The 17556-nt window shown below is 48.0% G+C and overlaps 1 protein-coding gene across 2 annotated transcripts in view; it reads right to left on the reverse strand.

Annotated features, from left to right (window-relative positions):
* The window catches only part of HECTD2 (HECT domain E3 ubiquitin protein ligase 2), a 255198-nt gene that overhangs the window by 157363 nt on the left and 80279 nt on the right, over window positions 1–17556 (reverse strand). The window contains exon 1 of one of the 2 annotated variants that reach the window (XM_069753465.1): window positions 6518–6907. The exons of the other annotated variant lie outside the window; for it this stretch is intronic. Coding sequence (XP_069609566.1) covers window positions 6518–6658 — 141 coding nt within the window. The 5' untranslated portion in view covers window positions 6659–6907. Of the gene's footprint in view, window positions 1–6517; window positions 6908–17556 lie in introns of those variants that run through there. 2 annotated transcript variants of the gene reach the window in all.

Genomic DNA, 17556 nt, shown 5'->3' on the forward strand with positions numbered 1-17556 from the left:
GAGCATGTGCGGTTGTCAATTACGACGGATGCTCATTTGATTCCTGTCACTGTGCGATGTGCAGAAATAACAAGTCTGCGGGAGAGTGCACTGTCAGTGTGCGTTGTAAGAGGATTACCAGGTATGCAGAGACCAGTGCCATCCCTACAAGTGATGTCACTTGCAGGGCGACGCTGGTCTCTGCAAGCAGGGTATTCGTCTTACAATGCACACTGACTGTACGCTCTGTTGCTTGCTCGTTATTTATGATCTGAGCCAGCAAGAGAGCGCACTGTCATTGTGCACCTTGCAAGGTCACTGATGACACTTTGTTTCAGGGAGGGCTCAGAGGCCGAAATAAAGCAATTATTGTAGTTAGGGTAGGCTAGGGATTTTTTTTTATTAAAGCATATTAGAAAATAGACTATATTATGCCAAATTAATTTGTGTTTCGGACCACCCCTTTAACTCATTGATGCGTCCAGGACCTAAGTGATGACACAAGCCTATTGCCTCCTACCAGCAAATTTTCTGCAAAAAAGTATGGTGGCTAAAGAAGATGTGTGACTATTAGGGTTAGATTTGGAGCGAGGATTTTAAGATCTCATCACTTCTAGCACAACACGAACGCATCATGCATACAAGCGTATTATGGCTTTGTACAAACTGAGTTTTTTGGCACCGTAATGTGGCACCCATTAAGCTCTACGAGGCCCTACTGTTCCTCCGTATGTCACCCATATCTTTCACTTTGTGTGAATCTGACAGAAAAAAAATAAACGCCAGTTATAAATGCTCTGTTGGACGCTGTATTACGGAGCTATTCCAACAGTATGTGGCACCATATGGCGGTGTATGAAGGCAGACGGGACTACTTTCTACATACAGATCTGCCGTGATCGTTAGGGTTTACTTTCCAACAACCCAATTTTATTGTCCATATATTCAAATTATACGAAAAAAATCTGCATGTTTCCAGTAAAGTCACTGAAGGAATGACACGAGCTACGTTTTTATGGGTACGTCCGGTAGTAACGGCTCGTCTGGATAGTTTGCTTTTCCAGCATTGCAGTCCGACGTGTCCATGTTATGGTGACGAGCCAACACTATTAATCAAGTCCTGGCTGCCGGAGAATTCCATCACCGCTGCTCATAGCAACTCGCCGGAACGTTCCTGCTCCACACGGTGGCACAAAGAAAACACGGACAACTTTACCTTCATCCCGTGTGTTAGCCACTGATAAAAGTATGAGAAAGTCAGTGTCTAAAGGACTGGAAAGGTCAATTAATGCAACAATGGTCTTCAAAACCTTAAAAGCATTCATGTTTCAGGCTTGCACATGTGCAATGTGTGACTTAGCAGGGCCGGACATAATATTGGGGCAACCTGTGCAGCAGCCGCACAGGGGCCCAAGAGGTAATGAGGGCCCATTTACACCTTCAAAACAGGCGAAGTTGTGCTTTATGATGAGCTATTGGGCTAAGGGGGCCCATATATTTTTCTTGCACAGGGGCCTAATGTCAGACACTGTTACATAGGGTTAACAAGTGCCATATCCAGATCATCAGATCTCATTGATCAAGAGTTTGCACCACTCCCAAATACAATTTGTTAGGCTGCCGACGTCACCGGAAATGACGTCCAGGTCTCATTGGGATACGCCGCTGACATCACCGGAAATGACGCTCGGCTACCATGAACACTTACTTCCGCGTTCCACGCAAGCTGATCCGCTGACTCCGGAAGCTCTGCTGACCCCTCCATGTTCGTGTCTGGAACACGTGGGTTCCTGCACCTCTTCTGCTACCTGGCGCCGACAGCTGGGGGCCAATATTTGTAGCCTGGGAAGTGGTTAATACCCATGGCCCTTCCCAGGCTATGAATATCAGCCCGCAGCTGTCTGCGCAGCCTTTACTAGCTACTAAAATAGGGGGAGCCCCCCCAAAAAAATGACGTGGGGTCCCCCTATATTTTATAGCCAGAAAGGCTACGCAGACAGCTGCTGGCTGATAATCATAGCCTAGAGAGGGGCCATGAATATTGCCCCCCCCCCCTTAAAAAAACCAGTCTGCAGCGCCAATTCCGGAACTTAGCCCCTCCCACTCCCGTGTAGCGGTGGGATATGGGGTAATAAGGGGTTAATGTCATCTTGCTATTGTAAGGTGACATTAAGCTGGGTTAATAATGGTGAGGCGTTAAGACGCCTATCCATTATTAATCCTAGTGTAGTGAAAGAGTTTTAAAAAAAATAAAGACACAGCCAGAAAAAAGTATTTTAATATTCTTCATTTAACCATGCTTACCAAACTTCAGCGCCTGCAAAAAACGTAAAATAAGCCGTATACTATCTGTCCGCCGTAGTTCAATTAATAACGAGTATCCCAGGACGATCTCCCCTATAGAACAGTAACATCGGGTGATGTCACGGCTCTATAGGACCTTCAGTGACACACTGACAGGAGACAACGGCTCCTGCAGTGCATCACTGAGAGGTTACCTTAGTTCAGAATCTCACTTTATGGCAATTGCTGCGTGGGAAATTTCTCACACAGCAATGCCAAAAGTGAGACTAGGGACTATTGTTTTTACAGCGGCGGAGGAAAAAGGATACCTTCCTCCCGTCATTGTATTCCTGGAGCCACTAGAGAGCGGTCGCATCAGCTGATGCTGCCGTTCTCCACGAGAGATCGTCGTGGGACACTCGTGGATTTCTGCGGATCAGGGAGTATATTGGTTGTTTGTTATTTTAACATTTTTTACAGATGACACTGGCTTCGGGGAACAAAGTGACAAGTGATGGGGAGTATGTAATCATACTGTATGTATGTAGGTAGGTAGGTAGTATGTAGGTAGGTAGTATGTAGGTAGGTAGTCTCACACAGACCCACGAGAGGCCCACAGACCCCCGAGAGGCCCACACAGACCCCCAAGAGGCCCACACAGACCCCCAAGAGGCCCACACAGACCCCCAAGAGGCCCACACAGACCGACCCCCCCCGCACGGCCCACACAGACCCCCCCCCCCCCCCCCGCACGGCCCACACAGATTCCCCCCCATCACGGCCAACACAGATTCCCCCCCTGCACGGCCCACACAGATTTCCCCCCCTGCACAGTCTCCACCCACGCACCGCACACACTCTTCCCTCCTCCCGAACAGGATGTGCAAGGAAAGAAAGGGTTTATTTTAATTCCAATATTTGTGGCCCATTGACTTGCATTGGTTTCCGGTATCGGAATCGGCGAAACCCAATATTTTTGGGGTATCGGTCCGATCAGATATTTCCCGATATCGGAAGGTATCGCTCAACACTAGCCCTGACTCACCATGTGTTGTGATTTTTCAAAGCAATTTACGCAAGAATTCTGGTCAAAAACTGATAGTACTGAAACTACAGGACACAGCCTAGTCAGTGATATGTCGCTTAATTCAGTGTATCGGCCCCAAATCATGATGCCCTCAGATTACATCATCTACTGACATTCCCTTTAATACCATCTTTACAAGTTTTTACTACAACGATAGATTTTTGTGTGTATGGAGCTTAAAGAGTTTGTTTTATGTCCCAGACATTTCGTCATTGCGACTTACGACGAACTGCCACGTTCTCGGCATGTGTTCTCAATAACTAAGTGGCAGATTGCTGTCTGGGAGGATGTTTTTTTTTAATAACTTGTTATTTTCGTATAATAGAAAAAAAAGCAAAGTCTTATATAATAGAAACAGGAAAAGAGAAAAATAGGAAAGGGAAGCTGAAGTACCCAACGGATGATACGCTAGGCGCCATCCAACTCTGGTGCGGGCACAAATCTAGATATGCCGCTGCTACCACACTGCAGCATAATCAAAGCAAACGGAGACACGTTGCCACCCACAAGGTACCGTGACCCCAAAAAGCAAGTTACAAAAAAATCCAACAGTTCTGTGTGATTTGCTTGCTATGGTCACCGTGTAACCCCATTCACTTGCATTATGCCGTGAGGAAGCAGCGGTTTATAGCGATATTCGCCCGTGCAACCTGTGAGGTAGCCAAAGAAGTCATATAGCCCCAGCCTCAAAGAAAAGCTAATAATTTGTAGTTCAGTGAGTCCGACCACCGGGATCCAAACTGACGGCAGAGTCGAGCACAGCCACCACTTCACGTTCTCGAGATCGGCGTCAATCCCCACAAAAGTGCAGCTTCTTATATACCTCTGGATCAGTGATCATTTTTAAAGGAAATCTGTCAGCAGGTTTCTGCTATGTAATCTGAGAGCAGCATAATGTAGGGGCAGAGACCCCGATTCTAGGGATGTGTCACTTACTTAGCAACTTGCTAAGTGTTTTATCAGCAGGAGATCATCATTAAAGGCCTCCCTCTCTGGGTAACCCCACCCCCATCACTGATTAGCAGCTTGCTGACAATGTGCACAGGCAGCAGACAATTGGTGGAGGGGGCGGGGTTATGCACAGCTCAGAATTCTGAGTGCTGCTAGATCTGCAGCTGAGAAAACACTGATCGTTTCAAAATGACAGCAAGCAGCCCAGTAAGTGATAAATCACAGGAATCAACATCATGCTGCTGTCAGATTACATAGCAAAACTTATCCCCCTTCGGGTATATACTACTACCAGATTTCACAACACTGGACACATAAAACCATTTAGGCCAGGTCCCATTCCCATATACACAGGCTATGGAGGTGAACGCCAATGTTATCAATAACCGCCAGCAGATTTTGAGCAATACATGGAACGATAGAAAGTAGCAGCAGTTTTGTTTATTGATCAAAACAAAGATCCAGCTCTGCATCCTCTGCTCAAACTGAAAATAAGGCAAATAAGAAAATAACCTCATATAATAAATTGATAAGACAGTAAATAATGAACCCACTATGAAGTGTCTTCATCTATTATACAGACACATGTGTCTCCGTGGTAACAGATTACAAACAAACTGCGGAATGTGCCTCTCCTAACTGAGTATTACTGAGAAGCAGAACAGACTACACAGGGTTTGTTTGTAGTCTGTAGCCATGGAGACACATATGTTTACATCAGGACTGAGGACACGAAACAATTTTCACTTTTAGGCCACGTTCACATGGTCAGTATTTTACATAATTATTTGTAAGACAAGCAAGGTGCGGAACAAGCAGAGGAAAAGTATAATAGAAACACGTCACCACTTCTGATTTTATCACCCACTCCTGGTTTTGGCTACAAGTACTAATAGTGTGACGGTAGCCACAGCAGAAATCTGTGCCAGGTCAGAGCGTAGGCTTTCCAATGGTATATTAACCTGATTGATGAAGAATTTGAAAAATAAATAAATAATAAAAAAATGATATATAATTATATATATATATATATATATATATATATATATATATATATATATATATATATATATATATATATACATATTTTTTTTAGAAAAACATTTTTTGTCGCTTCTTTTATGTGCACAGGCATTTTTGTTGTGTGTTTTTAAATCACCACAGAGCATGTTTGTTGCATTTGGGAAACCCGACGAGGATCCATCATCTGGCCGCAGTCTATGTTCATATGTGGCAGATATTACAGCGGCAATCGATGTCACATATCAGAGTAGCAGCAAAGCGGATGAAATCTGATCACACGTGATTCATGTGCAGCTATGAAATCTGCTGAAAAGTCACGTCAAAATGCAGGGAATCTTTTTTTTTTTTTTGCAGATTTTAATGCAGGTTTGCTACTGATCAGTTGCAAAAAAAAGACAGCAAAATAGTGTATACCGCATGTGAAGGGATATTATTGAGTCATAGTAGATGCATTTTTTCCTCTTGGGGACATTGTTAATTATTTGTTTAGTGCCTGCATTTTCTTGTATAATTCCAGACTATGTGCACAGTCTCATTATTGAGTTTTGGGGAGGGAGAGGTGACTGCACACCCCCGACAAGGGCTTCACTAGAGAACAGCGTGGGAAAAATAACCCAAAAATATTATTAAATTATTACTTTGGGAAATAGTAAACAGTAGACCACACACTATATATTCCAACCCAAATAAGGGCACAACATGCAGGTAATGGCCGGAGGCAGGTGACGGGCGGGCTCTGACATTAGGCTAGTGGCTGATAGCAGAGAGCAATAGCCCGCACTGCTCAGCATTACAGCACACGGTATAAGTCCGGAGCCCGGACCGCTGCTGACAACCACTTTAGCAGTTGCAGGTTTCCCAGGGGCAGATCGGGGACCCCCAGTGATAGTTACCCCCGGCAGCGACAGTTACCCCCGGCAGCGACAGTTACCCCCGGCAGCGACAGTTACCCCCGGCAGCGACAGTTACCCCCGGCAGCGACAGTTACCCCCGGCAGCGACAGTTACCCCCGGCAGCGACAGTTACCCCCGGCACTGATAGTTACCCCGGCAGTGACAGTTACCCCCGGCAGCGACAGTTACCCCCGGCACTGATAGTTACCCCGGCACTGATAGTTACCCCGGCAGTGACAGTTACCCCCGGCAGCGACAGTTACCCCCGGCAGCGATAGTTACCCCCGGCACTGATAGTTACCCCGGCAGTGGCTGCGCCGGCCGCGCACAGGATGGGGGGCAGCCTGTCCCTGGGCTTCTCCTCCGGGGGTCCCAGCTGCTCCTCCTCCGTCTGGCTCTCCGCGGACCCCGCAGACAGGGAGCTCTGCAGAGACATCCTCATGGCCGCGGACCTCACGCACGGGAGCGGACACTCCGGGAGCCCGGGGCAGAAGGAGGAGCCGTCCCGGCGGCCGCTGCTGCAGGACACATGTCAGCGCGGGCTAGCGGCAGTGGCAGCAGCAGTGGCCGGCGGCTCCCCCGGGGGGCACATCCAGCGCGCTCTGCCGCCTGCACGGAGCTGCCCGGGAAACAGCGCTGCCCTCACTACACTGGTGCGGAGCCGCCAGCCACAGCGCCCCGGTGACGTCATGGTGACTGGGCGAGTCACGTGAGCACATGGGCGGAGTCAGCGCTGCTGTTGTGGTTCCATGTGTTTAGCTGACGGTCTGTGTACAGCGGGCGGCACTACAACGCCCAGGATGTCGTGTCAGAAAAGCCGTATGTGGCCACTGGTAGATCTGAGATTGCATGTACTAGAGTTATTAAGGTGTAATGTGTGTAACAGCTGAGTGCGTGCATGTGTGTGTAGCAGAGCTGAGTGTGCTATGTGCATGTTTGTGTAGCAGAGCTGAGTGTGCTATGTGCATGTGTGTGTAGCAGAGCTGAGTGTGCTATGTGCATGTTTGTGTAGCAGAGCTGAGCGTGCTATGTGCATGTTTGTGTAGCAGAGCTGAGTGTGCTATGTGCATGTGTGTGTAGCAGAGCTGAGTGTGCTATGTGCATGTTCGTGTAGCAGAGCTGAGTGTGCTATGTGCATGTGTGTGTAGCAGAGCTGAGTGTGCTATGTGCATGTTCGTGTAGCAGAGCTGAGTGTGCTATGTGCATGTGTGTGTAGCAGAGCTGAGTGTGCTATTTGCATGTTTGTGTAGCAGAGCTGAGTGTGCTATGTGCATGTTTGTGTAGCAGAGCTGAGTGTGCTATGTGCATGTTCGTGTAGCAGAGCTGAGTGTGCTATGTGCATGTTTGTGTAGCAGAGCTGAGTGTGCTATGTGCATGTTCGTGTAGCAGAGCTGAGTGTGCTATGTGCATGTGTGTGTAGCAGAGCTGAGTGTGCTATTTGCATGTTTGTGTAGCAGAGCTGAGTGTGCTATGTGCATGTTTGTGTAGCAGAGCTGAGTGTGCTATGTGCATGTTCGTGTAGCAGAGCTGAGTGTGCTATGTGCATGTGTGTGTAGCAGAGCTGAGTGTGCTATGTGCATGTTCGTGTAGCAGAGCCGAGTGTGCTATGTTCATGTGTGTGTAGCAGAGCTGAGTGTGCTATGTGCATGTGTGTGTAGCAGAGCTGAGTGTGCTATGTGCATGTTTGTGTAGCAGAGCTGAGTGTGCTATGTGCATGATTGTGTACAGAGCTGAGTGTGCTATGTGCATGTGTGTGTAGCAGAGCTGAGTGTGCTATGTGCATGTGTGTGTAGCAGAGCTGAGTGTGCTATGTGCATGTTTGTGTAGCAGAGCTGAGTGTGCTATGTGCATGTTCGTGTAGCAGAGCCGAATGTGCTATGTGCATGTTCGTGTAGCAGAGCCGAGTGTGCTATGTGCATGTTCGTGTAGCAGAGCCGAGTGTGCTATGTGCATGTATGTGTAGCAGAGCTGAGTGTGCTATGTGCATGTTTGTGTAGCAGAGCTGAGTGTGCTATGTGCATGTTTGTGTAGCAGAGCTGAGTGTGCTATGTGCATGTTTGTGTAGCAGAGCTGAGTGTGCTATGTGCATGTTCGTGTAGCAGAGCTGAATGTGCTATGTGCATGTTCGTGTAGCAGAGCTGAATGTGCTATGTGCATGTTCGTGTAGCAGAGCTGAATGTGCTATGTGCATGTTCGTGTAGCAGAGCCGAGTGTGCTATGTGCATGTGTGTGTAGCAGAGCTGAGTGTGCTATGTGCATGTGTGTGTAGCAGAGCTGAGTGTGCTATGTGCATGTTCGTGTAGCAGAGCTGAGTGTGCTATGTGCATGTTCGTGTAGCAGAGCCGAGTGTGCTATGTGCATGTTTGTGTAGCAGAGCTGAGTGTGCTATGTGCATGTGTGTGTAGCAGAGCTGAGTGTGCTATGTGCATGTGTGTGTAGCAGAGCTGAGTGTGCTATGTGCATGTGTGTAGCAGAGCTGAATGTGCTATGTGCATGTGTGTGTAGCAGAGCTGAGTGTGCTATGTGCATGTGTGTGTAGCAGAGCTGAGTGTGCTATGTGCATGTGTGTGTAGCAGAGCTGAGTGTGCTATTTGCATGTTTGTGTAGCAGAGCTGAGTGTGCTATGTGCATGTTTGTGTAGCAGAGCTGAGTGTGCTATGTGCATGTTCGTGTAGCAGAGCTGAGTGTGCTATGTGCATGTTTGTGTAGCAGAGCTGAGTGTGCTATGTGCATGTTCGTGTAGCAGAGCTGAGTGTGCTATGTGCATGTGTGTGTAGCAGAGCTGAGTGTGCTATTTGCATGTTTGTGTAGCAGAGCTGAGTGTGCTATGTGCATGTTTGTGTAGCAGAGCTGAGTGTGCTATGTGCATGTTCGTGTAGCAGAGCTGAGTGTGCTATGTGCATGTGTGTGTAGCAGAGCTGAGTGTGCTATGTGCATGTTCGTGTAGCAGAGCCGAGTGTGCTATGTTCATGTGTGTGTAGCAGAGCTGAGTGTGCTATGTGCATGTGTGTGTAGCAGAGCTGAGTGTGCTATGTGCATGTTTGTGTAGCAGAGCTGAGTGTGCTATGTGCATGATTGTGTACAGAGCTGAGTGTGCTATGTGCATGTGTGTGTAGCAGAGCTGAGTGTGCTATGTGCATGTGTGTGTAGCAGAGCTGAGTGTGCTATGTGCATGTTTGTGTAGCAGAGCTGAGTGTGCTATGTGCATGTTCGTGTAGCAGAGCCGAATGTGCTATGTGCATGTTCGTGTAGCAGAGCCGAGTGTGCTATGTGCATGTTCGTGTAGCAGAGCCGAGTGTGCTATGTGCATGTATGTGTAGCAGAGCTGAGTGTGCTATGTGCATGTTTGTGTAGCAGAGCTGAGTGTGCTATGTGCATGTTTGTGTAGCAGAGCTGAGTGTGCTATGTGCATGTTTGTGTAGCAGAGCTGAGTGTGCTATGTGCATGTTCGTGTAGCAGAGCTGAATGTGCTATGTGCATGTTCGTGTAGCAGAGCTGAATGTGCTATGTGCATGTTCGTGTAGCAGAGCTGAATGTGCTATGTGCATGTTCGTGTAGCAGAGCCGAGTGTGCTATGTGCATGTGTGTGTAGCAGAGCTGAGTGTGCTATGTGCATGTGTGTGTAGCAGAGCTGAGTGTGCTATGTGCATGTTCGTGTAGCAGAGCTGAGTGTGCTATGTGCATGTTCGTGTAGCAGAGCCGAGTGTGCTATGTGCATGTTTGTGTAGCAGAGCTGAGTGTGCTATGTGCATGTGTGTGTAGCAGAGCTGAGTGTGCTATGTGCATGTGTGTGTAGCAGAGCTGAGTGTGCTATGTGCATGTGTGTAGCAGAGCTGAGTGTGCTATGTGCATGTTCGTGTAGCAGAGCTGAGTGTGCTATGTGCATGTTCGTGTAGCAGAGCTGAGTGTGCTATGTGCATGTTCGTGTAGCAGAGCCGAGTGTGCTATGTGCATGTTCGTGTAGCAGAGCTGAGTGTGCTATGTGCATGTGTGTGTAGCAGAGCTGAGTGTGCTATGTGCATGTGTGTGTAGGAGAGCTGAGTGTGCTATGTGCATGTTCGTGTAGCAGAGCTGAGTGTGCTATGTGCATGTTCGTGTAGCAGAGCCGAGTGTGCTATGTGCATGTTTGTGTAGCAGAGCTGAGTGTGCTATGTGCATGTGTGTGTAGCAGAGCTGAGTGTGCTATGTGCATGTTTGTGTAGCAGAGCTGAGTGTGCTATGTGCATGTGTGTGTAGCAGAGCTGAGTGTGCTATGTGCATGTGTGTGTAGCAGAGCTGAGTGTGCTATGTGCATGTTTGTGTAGCAGAGCTGAGTGTGCTATGTGCATGTGTGTGTAGCAGAGCTGAGTGTGCTATGTGCATGTTCGTGTAGCAAAGCTGAGTGTGCTATGTGCATGTTTGTGTAGCAGAGCTGAGTGTGCTATGTGCATGTTCGTGTAGCAGAGCTGAGTGTGCTATGTGCATGTGTGTGTAGCAGAGCTGAGTGTGCTATGTGCATGTGTGTGTAGGAGAGCTGAGTGTGCTATGTGCATGTTCGTGTAGCAGAGCTGAGTGTGCTATGTGCATGTTCGTGTAGCAGAGCTGAATGTGTTATGTGCATGTTTGTGTAGCAGAGCTGAGTGTGCTATGTGCATGTTTGTGTAGCAGAGCTGAATGTGCTATGTGCATGTGTGTGTAGCAGAGCTGAGTGTGCTATGTGCATGTGTGTGTAGCAGAGCTGAGTGTGCTATGTGCATGTTTGTGTAGCAGAGCTGAGTGTGCTATGTGCATGTGTGTGTAGCAGAGCTGAGTGTGCTATGTGCATGTGTGTGTAGCAGAGCTGAGTGTGCTATGTGCATGTTTGTGTAGCAGAGCTGAGTGTGCTATGTGCATGTGTGTGTAGGAGAGCTGAGTGTGCTATGTGCATGTTCGTGTAGCAGAGCCGAGTGTGCTATGTGCATGTTCGTGTAGCAGAGCTGAGTGTGCTATGTGCATGTTCGTGTAGCAGAGCCGAGTGTGCTATGTGCATGTGTGTGTAGCAGAGCTGAGTGTGCTATGTGCATGTTTGTGTAGCAGAGCTGAGTGTGCTATGTGCATGTTCGTGTAGCAGAGCTGAATGTGCTATGTGCATGTTCGTGTAGCAGAGCTGAGTGTGCTATGTGCATGTTCGTGTAGCAGAGCCGAGTGTGCTATGTGCATGTTCGTGTAGCAGAGCTGAGTGTGCTATGTGCATGTGTGTGTAGCAGAGCTGAGTGTGCTATGTGCATGTGTGTGTAGCAGAGCTGAGTGTGCTATGTGCATGTTTGTGTAGCAGAGCTGAGTGTGCTATGTGCATGTGTGTGTAGCAGAGCTGAGTGTGCTATGTGCATGTTCGTGTAGCAGAGCTGAGTGTGCTATGTGCATGTTTGTGTAGCAGAGCTGAGTGTGCTATGTGCATGTTCGTGTAGCAGAGCCGAGTGTGTTATGTGCATGTTTGTGTAGCAGAGCTGAGTGTGCTATGTGCATGTTTGTGTAGCAGAGCTGAATGTGCTATGTGCATGTGTGTGTAGCAGAGCTGAGTGTGCTATGTGCATGTGTGTGTAGCAGAGCTGAGTGTGCTATGTGCATGTTTGTGTAGCAGAGCTGAGTGTGCTATGTGCATGTGTGTGTAGCAGAGCTGAGTGTGCTATGTGCATGTGTGTGTAGCAGAGCTGAGTGTGCTATGTGCATGTTTGTGTAGCAGAGCTGAGTGTGCTATGTGCATGTGTGTGTAGGAGAGCTGAGTGTGCTATGTGCATGTTCGTGTAGCAGAGCCGAGTGTGCTATGTGCATGTTCGTGTAGCAGAGCTGAGTGTGCTATGTGCATGTTCGTGTAGCAGAGCCGAGTGTGCTATGTGCATGTGTGTGTAGCAGAGCTGAGTGTGCTATGTGCATGTTTGTGTAGCAGAGCTGAGTGTGCTATGTGCATGTTCGTGTAGCAGAGCTGAATGTGCTATGTGCATGTTCGTGTAGCAGAGCTGAGTGTGCTATGTGCATGTTCGTGTAGCAGAGCCGAGTGTGCTATGTGCATGTTCGTGTAGCAGAGCTGAGTGTGCTATGTGCATGTGTGTGTAGCAGAGCTGAGTGTGCTATGTGCATGTGTGTGTAGCAGAGCTGAGTGTGCTATGTGCATGTTTGTGTAGCAGAGCTGAGTGTGCTATGTGCATGTGTGTGTAGCAGAGCTGAGTGTGCTATGTGCATGTTCGTGTAGCAGAGCTGAGTGTGCTATGTGCATGTTTGTGTAGCAGAGCTGAGTGTGCTATGTGCATGTTCGTGTAGCAGAGCCGAGTGTGCTATGTGCATGTGTGTGTAGCAGAGCTGAGTGTGCTATGTGCATGTTTGTGTAGCAGAGCTGAGTGTGCTATGTGCATGATTGTGTACAGAGCTGAGTGTGCTATGTGCATGTGTGTGTAGCAGAGCTGAGTGTGCTATGTGCATGTGTGTGTAGCAGAGCTGAGTGTGCTATGTGCATGTTTGTGTAGCAGAGCTGAGTGTGCTATGTGCATGTGTGTGTAGCAGAGCTGAGTGTGCTATGTGCATGTTTGTGTAGCAGAGCTGAGTGTGCTATGTGCATGTTCGTGTAGCAGAGCTGAGTGTGCTATGTGCATGTTCGTGTAGCAGAGCCGAGTGTGCTATGTGCATGTTCGTGTAGCAGAGCCGAGTGTGCTATGTGCATGTATGTGTAGCAGAGCTGAGTGTGCTATGTGCATGTTTGTGTAGCAGAGCTGAGTGTGCTATGTGCATGTTTGTGTAGCAGAGCTGAGTGTGCTATGTGCATGTTTGTGTAGCAGAGCTGAGTGTGCTATGTGCATGTTCGTGTAGCAGAGCTGAATGTGCTATGTGCATGTTTGTGTAGCAGAGCTGAGTGTGCTATGTGCATGTGTGTGTAGCAGAGCTGAGTGTGCTATGTGCATGTGTGTGTAGCAGAGCTGAGTGTGCTATGTGCATGTTCGTGTAGCAGAGCCGAGTGTGCTATGTGCATGTGTGTGTAGCAGAGCTGAGTGTGCTATGTGCATGTGTGTGTAGCAGAGCTGAGTGTGCTATGTGCATGTGTGTGTAGCAGAGCCGAGTGTGCTATGTGCATGTTCGTGTAGCAGAGCCGAGTGTGCTATGTGCATGTTTGTGTAGCAGAGCTGAGTGTGCTATGTGCATGTTCGTGTAGCAGAGCTGAATGTGCTATGTGCATGTTTGTGTAGCAGAGCTGAGTGTGCTATGTGCATGTTTGTGTAGCAGAGCTGAGTGTCCTATGTGCATGTGTGTGTAGCAGAGCTGAGTGTGCTATGTGCATGTTTGTGTAGCAGAGCTGAGTGTGCTATGTGCATGTTTGTGTAGCAGAGCTGAGTGTGCTATGTGCATGTGTGTGTAGCAGAGCTGAGTGTGCTATGTGCATGTGTGTGTACAGAGCTGAGTGTGCTATGTGCATGTTTGTGTAGCAGAGCTGAATGTGCTATGTGCATGTTCGTGTAGCAGATCCGAGTGTGCTATGTGCATGTGTGTGTAGCAGAGCTGAGTGTGCTATGTGCATGTTCGTGTAGCAGAGCTGAATGTGCTATGTGCATGTTTGTGTAGCAGAGCTGAATGTGTTATGTGCATGTTTGTGTAGCAGAGCTGAGTGTGCTATGTGCATGTTTGTGTAGCAGAGCTGAGTGTGCTATGTGCATGTGTGTGTAGCAGAGCTGAGTGTGCTATGTGCGTAGCAGAGCTGAGTGTGCTATGTGCATGTTTGTGTAGCAGAGCTGAGTGTGCTATGTGCATGTTTGTGTAGCAGAGCTGAGTGTGCTATGTGCATGATTGTGTACAGAGCTGAGTGTGCTATGTGCATGTTTGTGTAGCAGAGCTGAGTGTGCTATGTGCATGTTTGTGTAGCAGAGCTGAGTGTGCTATGTGCATGTTTGTTTAGCAGAGCTGAGTGTGCTATGTGCATGTTTGTGTAGCAGAGCTAAGTGTGCTATGTGCATGATTGTGTACAAAGCTGAGTGTGCTATGTGCATGTGTGTGTAGCAGAGCTGAGTGTGCTATGTCCATGTGTGTGTAGCAGAGCTGAGTGTGCTATGTGCATGTTTGTGTAGCAGAGCTGAGTGTGCTATGTGCATGTTCGTGTAGCAGAGCCGAGTGTGCTATGTGCATGTGTGTGTAGCAGAGCTGAGTGTGCTATGTGCATGTTCGTGTAGCAGAGCTGAATGTGCTATGTGCATGTGTGTGTAGCAGAGCTGAATGTGCTATGTGCATGTGTGTGTAGCAGAGCTGAGTGTGCTATGTGCATGTTTGTGTAGCAGAGCTGAGTGTGCTATGTGCATGATTGTGTACAGAGCTGAGTGTGCTATGTGCATGTGTGTGTAGCAGAGCTGAGTGTGCTATGTGCATGTTTGTTTAGCAGAGCTGAGTGTGCTATGTGCATGTTTGTGTAGCAGAGCTAAGTGTGCTATGTGCATGATTGTGTACAAAGCTGAGTGTGCTATGTGCATGTGTGTGTAGCAGAGCTGAGTGTGCTATGTCCATGTGTGTGTAGCAGAGCTGAGTGTGCTATGTGCATGTTTGTGTAGCAGAGCTGAGTGTGCTATGTGCATGTTTGTTTAGCAGAGCTGAGTGTGCTATGTGCATGTTTGTGTAGCAGAGCTAAGTGTGCTATGTGCATGATTGTGTACAAAGCTGAGTGTGCTATGTGCATGTGTGTGTAGCAGAGCTGAGTGTGCTATTTGCATGTTTGTGTAGCAGAGCTGAGTGTGCTATGTGCATGTGTGTGTAGCAGAGCTGAGTGTGCTATGTGCATGTTTGTGTAGCAGAGCTGAGTGTGCTATGTGCATGTGTGTGTAGCAGAGCTGAGTGTGCTATGTGCATGTTTGTGTAGCAGAGCTGAGCGTGCTATGTGCATGTTTGTGTAGCAGAGCTGAGCGTGCTATGTGCATGTGTGTGTAGCAGAGCTGAGTGTGCTATGTGCATGTTTGTGTAGCAGAGCTGAGTGTGCTATGTGCATGTGTGTGTAGCAGAGCTGAGTGTGCTATGTGCATGTGTGTGTAGCAGAGCTGAGTGTGCTATGTGCATGTGTGTGTAGCAGAGCTGAGTGTGCTATGTGCATGTGTGTGTAGCAGAGCTGAGTGTGCTATGTGCATGTGTGTGTAGCAGAGCTGAGTGTGCTATGTGCATGTTTGTGTAGCAGAGCTGAGTGTGCTATGTGCATGTTTGTGTAGCAGAGCTGAGTGTGCTATGTGCATGTGTGTGTAGCAGAGCTGAGTGTGCTATGTGCATGTGTGTGTAGCAGAGCTGAGTGTGCTATGTGCATGTGTGTGTAGCAGAGCTGAGTGTGCTATGTGCATGTGTGTGTAGCAGAGCTGAGTGTGCTATGTGCATGTGTGTAGCAGAGCTGAGTGTGCTATGTGCATGTTTGTGTAGCAGAGCTGAGTGTGCTATGTGCATGTTTGTGTAGCAGAGCTGAGTGTGCTATGTGCATGTTTGTGTAGCAGAGCTGAGTGTGCTATGTGCATGTTTGTGTAGCAGAGCTGAGTGTGCTATGTGCATGTGTGTGTAGCAGAGCTGAGTGTGCTATGTGCATGTGTGTGTAGCAGAGCTGAGTGTGCTATGTGCATGTGTGTGTAGCAGAGCTGAGTGTGCTATGTGCATGTGTGTGTAGCAGAGCTGAATGTGCTATGTGCATGTTTGTGTAGCAGAGCTGAGTGTGCTATGTGCATGTTTGTGTAGCAGAGCTGAGTGTGCTATGTGCATGTTTGTGTAGCAGAGCTGAGTGTGCTATGTGCATGTGTGTAGCAGAGCTGAATGTGCTATGTGCATGTGTGTGTAGCAGAGCTGAGTGTGCTATGTGCATGTGTGTGTAGCAGAGCTGAGTGTGCTATGTGCATGTGTGTGTAGCAGAGCTGAATGTGCTATGTGCATGTTTGTGTAGCAGAGCTGAGCGTGCTATGTGCATGTTTGTGTAGCAGAGCTGAGCGTGCTATGTGCATGTGTGTAGCAGAGCTGAATGTGCTATGTGCATGTGTGTGTAGCAGAGCTGAGTGTGCTATGTGCATGTGTGTGTAGCAGAGCTGAGTGTGCTATGTGCATGTGTGTGTAGCAGAGCTGAATGTGCTATGTGCATGTGTGTGTAGCAGAGCTGAGTGTGCTATGTGCATGTGTGTGTAGCAGAGCTGAGTGTGCTATGTGCATGTTTGTGTAGCAGAGCTGAGTGTGCTATGTGCATGTGTGTAGCAGAGCTGAATGTGCTATGTGCATGTGTGTGTAGCAGAGCTGAGTGTGCTATGTGCATGTGTGTGTAGCAGAGCTGAGTGTGCTATGTGCATGTGTGTGTAGCAGAGCTGAATGTGCTATGTGCATGTTTGTGTAGCAGAGCTGAGCGTGCTATGTGCATGTTTGTGTAGCAGAGCTGAGTGTGCTATGTGCATGTTTGTGTAGCAGAGCTGAGTGTGCTATGTGCATGTGTGTAGCAGAGCTGAATGTGCTATGTGCATGTGTGTGTAGCAGAGCTGAGTGTGCTATGTGCATGTGTGTGTAGCAGAGCTGAGTGTGCTATGTGCATGTGTGTGTAGCAGAGCTGAATGTGCTATGTGCATGTTTGTGTAGCAGAGCTGAATGTGCTATGTGCATGTTTGTGTAGCAGAGCTGAGCGTGCTATGTGCATGTTTGTGTAGCAGAGCTGAGCGTGCTATGTGCATGTGTGTGTAGCAGAGCTGAGTGTGCTATGTGCATGTGTGTGTAGCAGAGCTGAATGTGCTATGTGCATGTTTGTGTAGCAGAGCTGAGCATGCTATGTGCATGTTTGTGTAGCAGAGCTGAGCGTGCTATGTGCATGTGTGTGTAGCAGAGCTGAGCGTGCATGCACTCTGTATTTATATGTACAGTACTCTGCGACATTCTGCTGCGTAGTAAGAATGTTTCACAAATTGAAGTGTTAATAGTTTATCTTTTAGAAATTCACAAGCTACAGAGGATTATGAACGGAAGATACATTTTGGGGTAGTCGCCCTTCGCCTTCAAAATAGCAGCGATTCTTCTAGTCCTACTTGCACACAGGGACCGTATAGGATTATAGTCCCGTGTATGAGTAACCAATTATACCAAATAGATGATAACGATCATTTTCGGATGTAGATTGAACCACAGTCATTAACTGAAACACCTGTGTATAGAAAAAGCTTAAAACTGAGTGAGGAACTGGCAAACTCTGCTACAATGGTGAGGTTGTGGAAGACAGCTTCAGGTCATACACAGGGGAAGACTGAGCACAGCAACAAGACACAAGGTAGTTATACTACATCAGCAAGGTCTCGTCGAGGACGTAGATACAGTAGTTGGCCAAGGAGCTAAAGACACATCAAGCTTTAACCCCTTTCT

The sequence above is a fragment of the Ranitomeya imitator genome, chromosome 2, assembly GCF_032444005.1.
Source record: "Ranitomeya imitator isolate aRanImi1 chromosome 2, aRanImi1.pri, whole genome shotgun sequence".
Taxonomy (NCBI): Eukaryota; Metazoa; Chordata; class Amphibia; order Anura; family Dendrobatidae; genus Ranitomeya; species Ranitomeya imitator.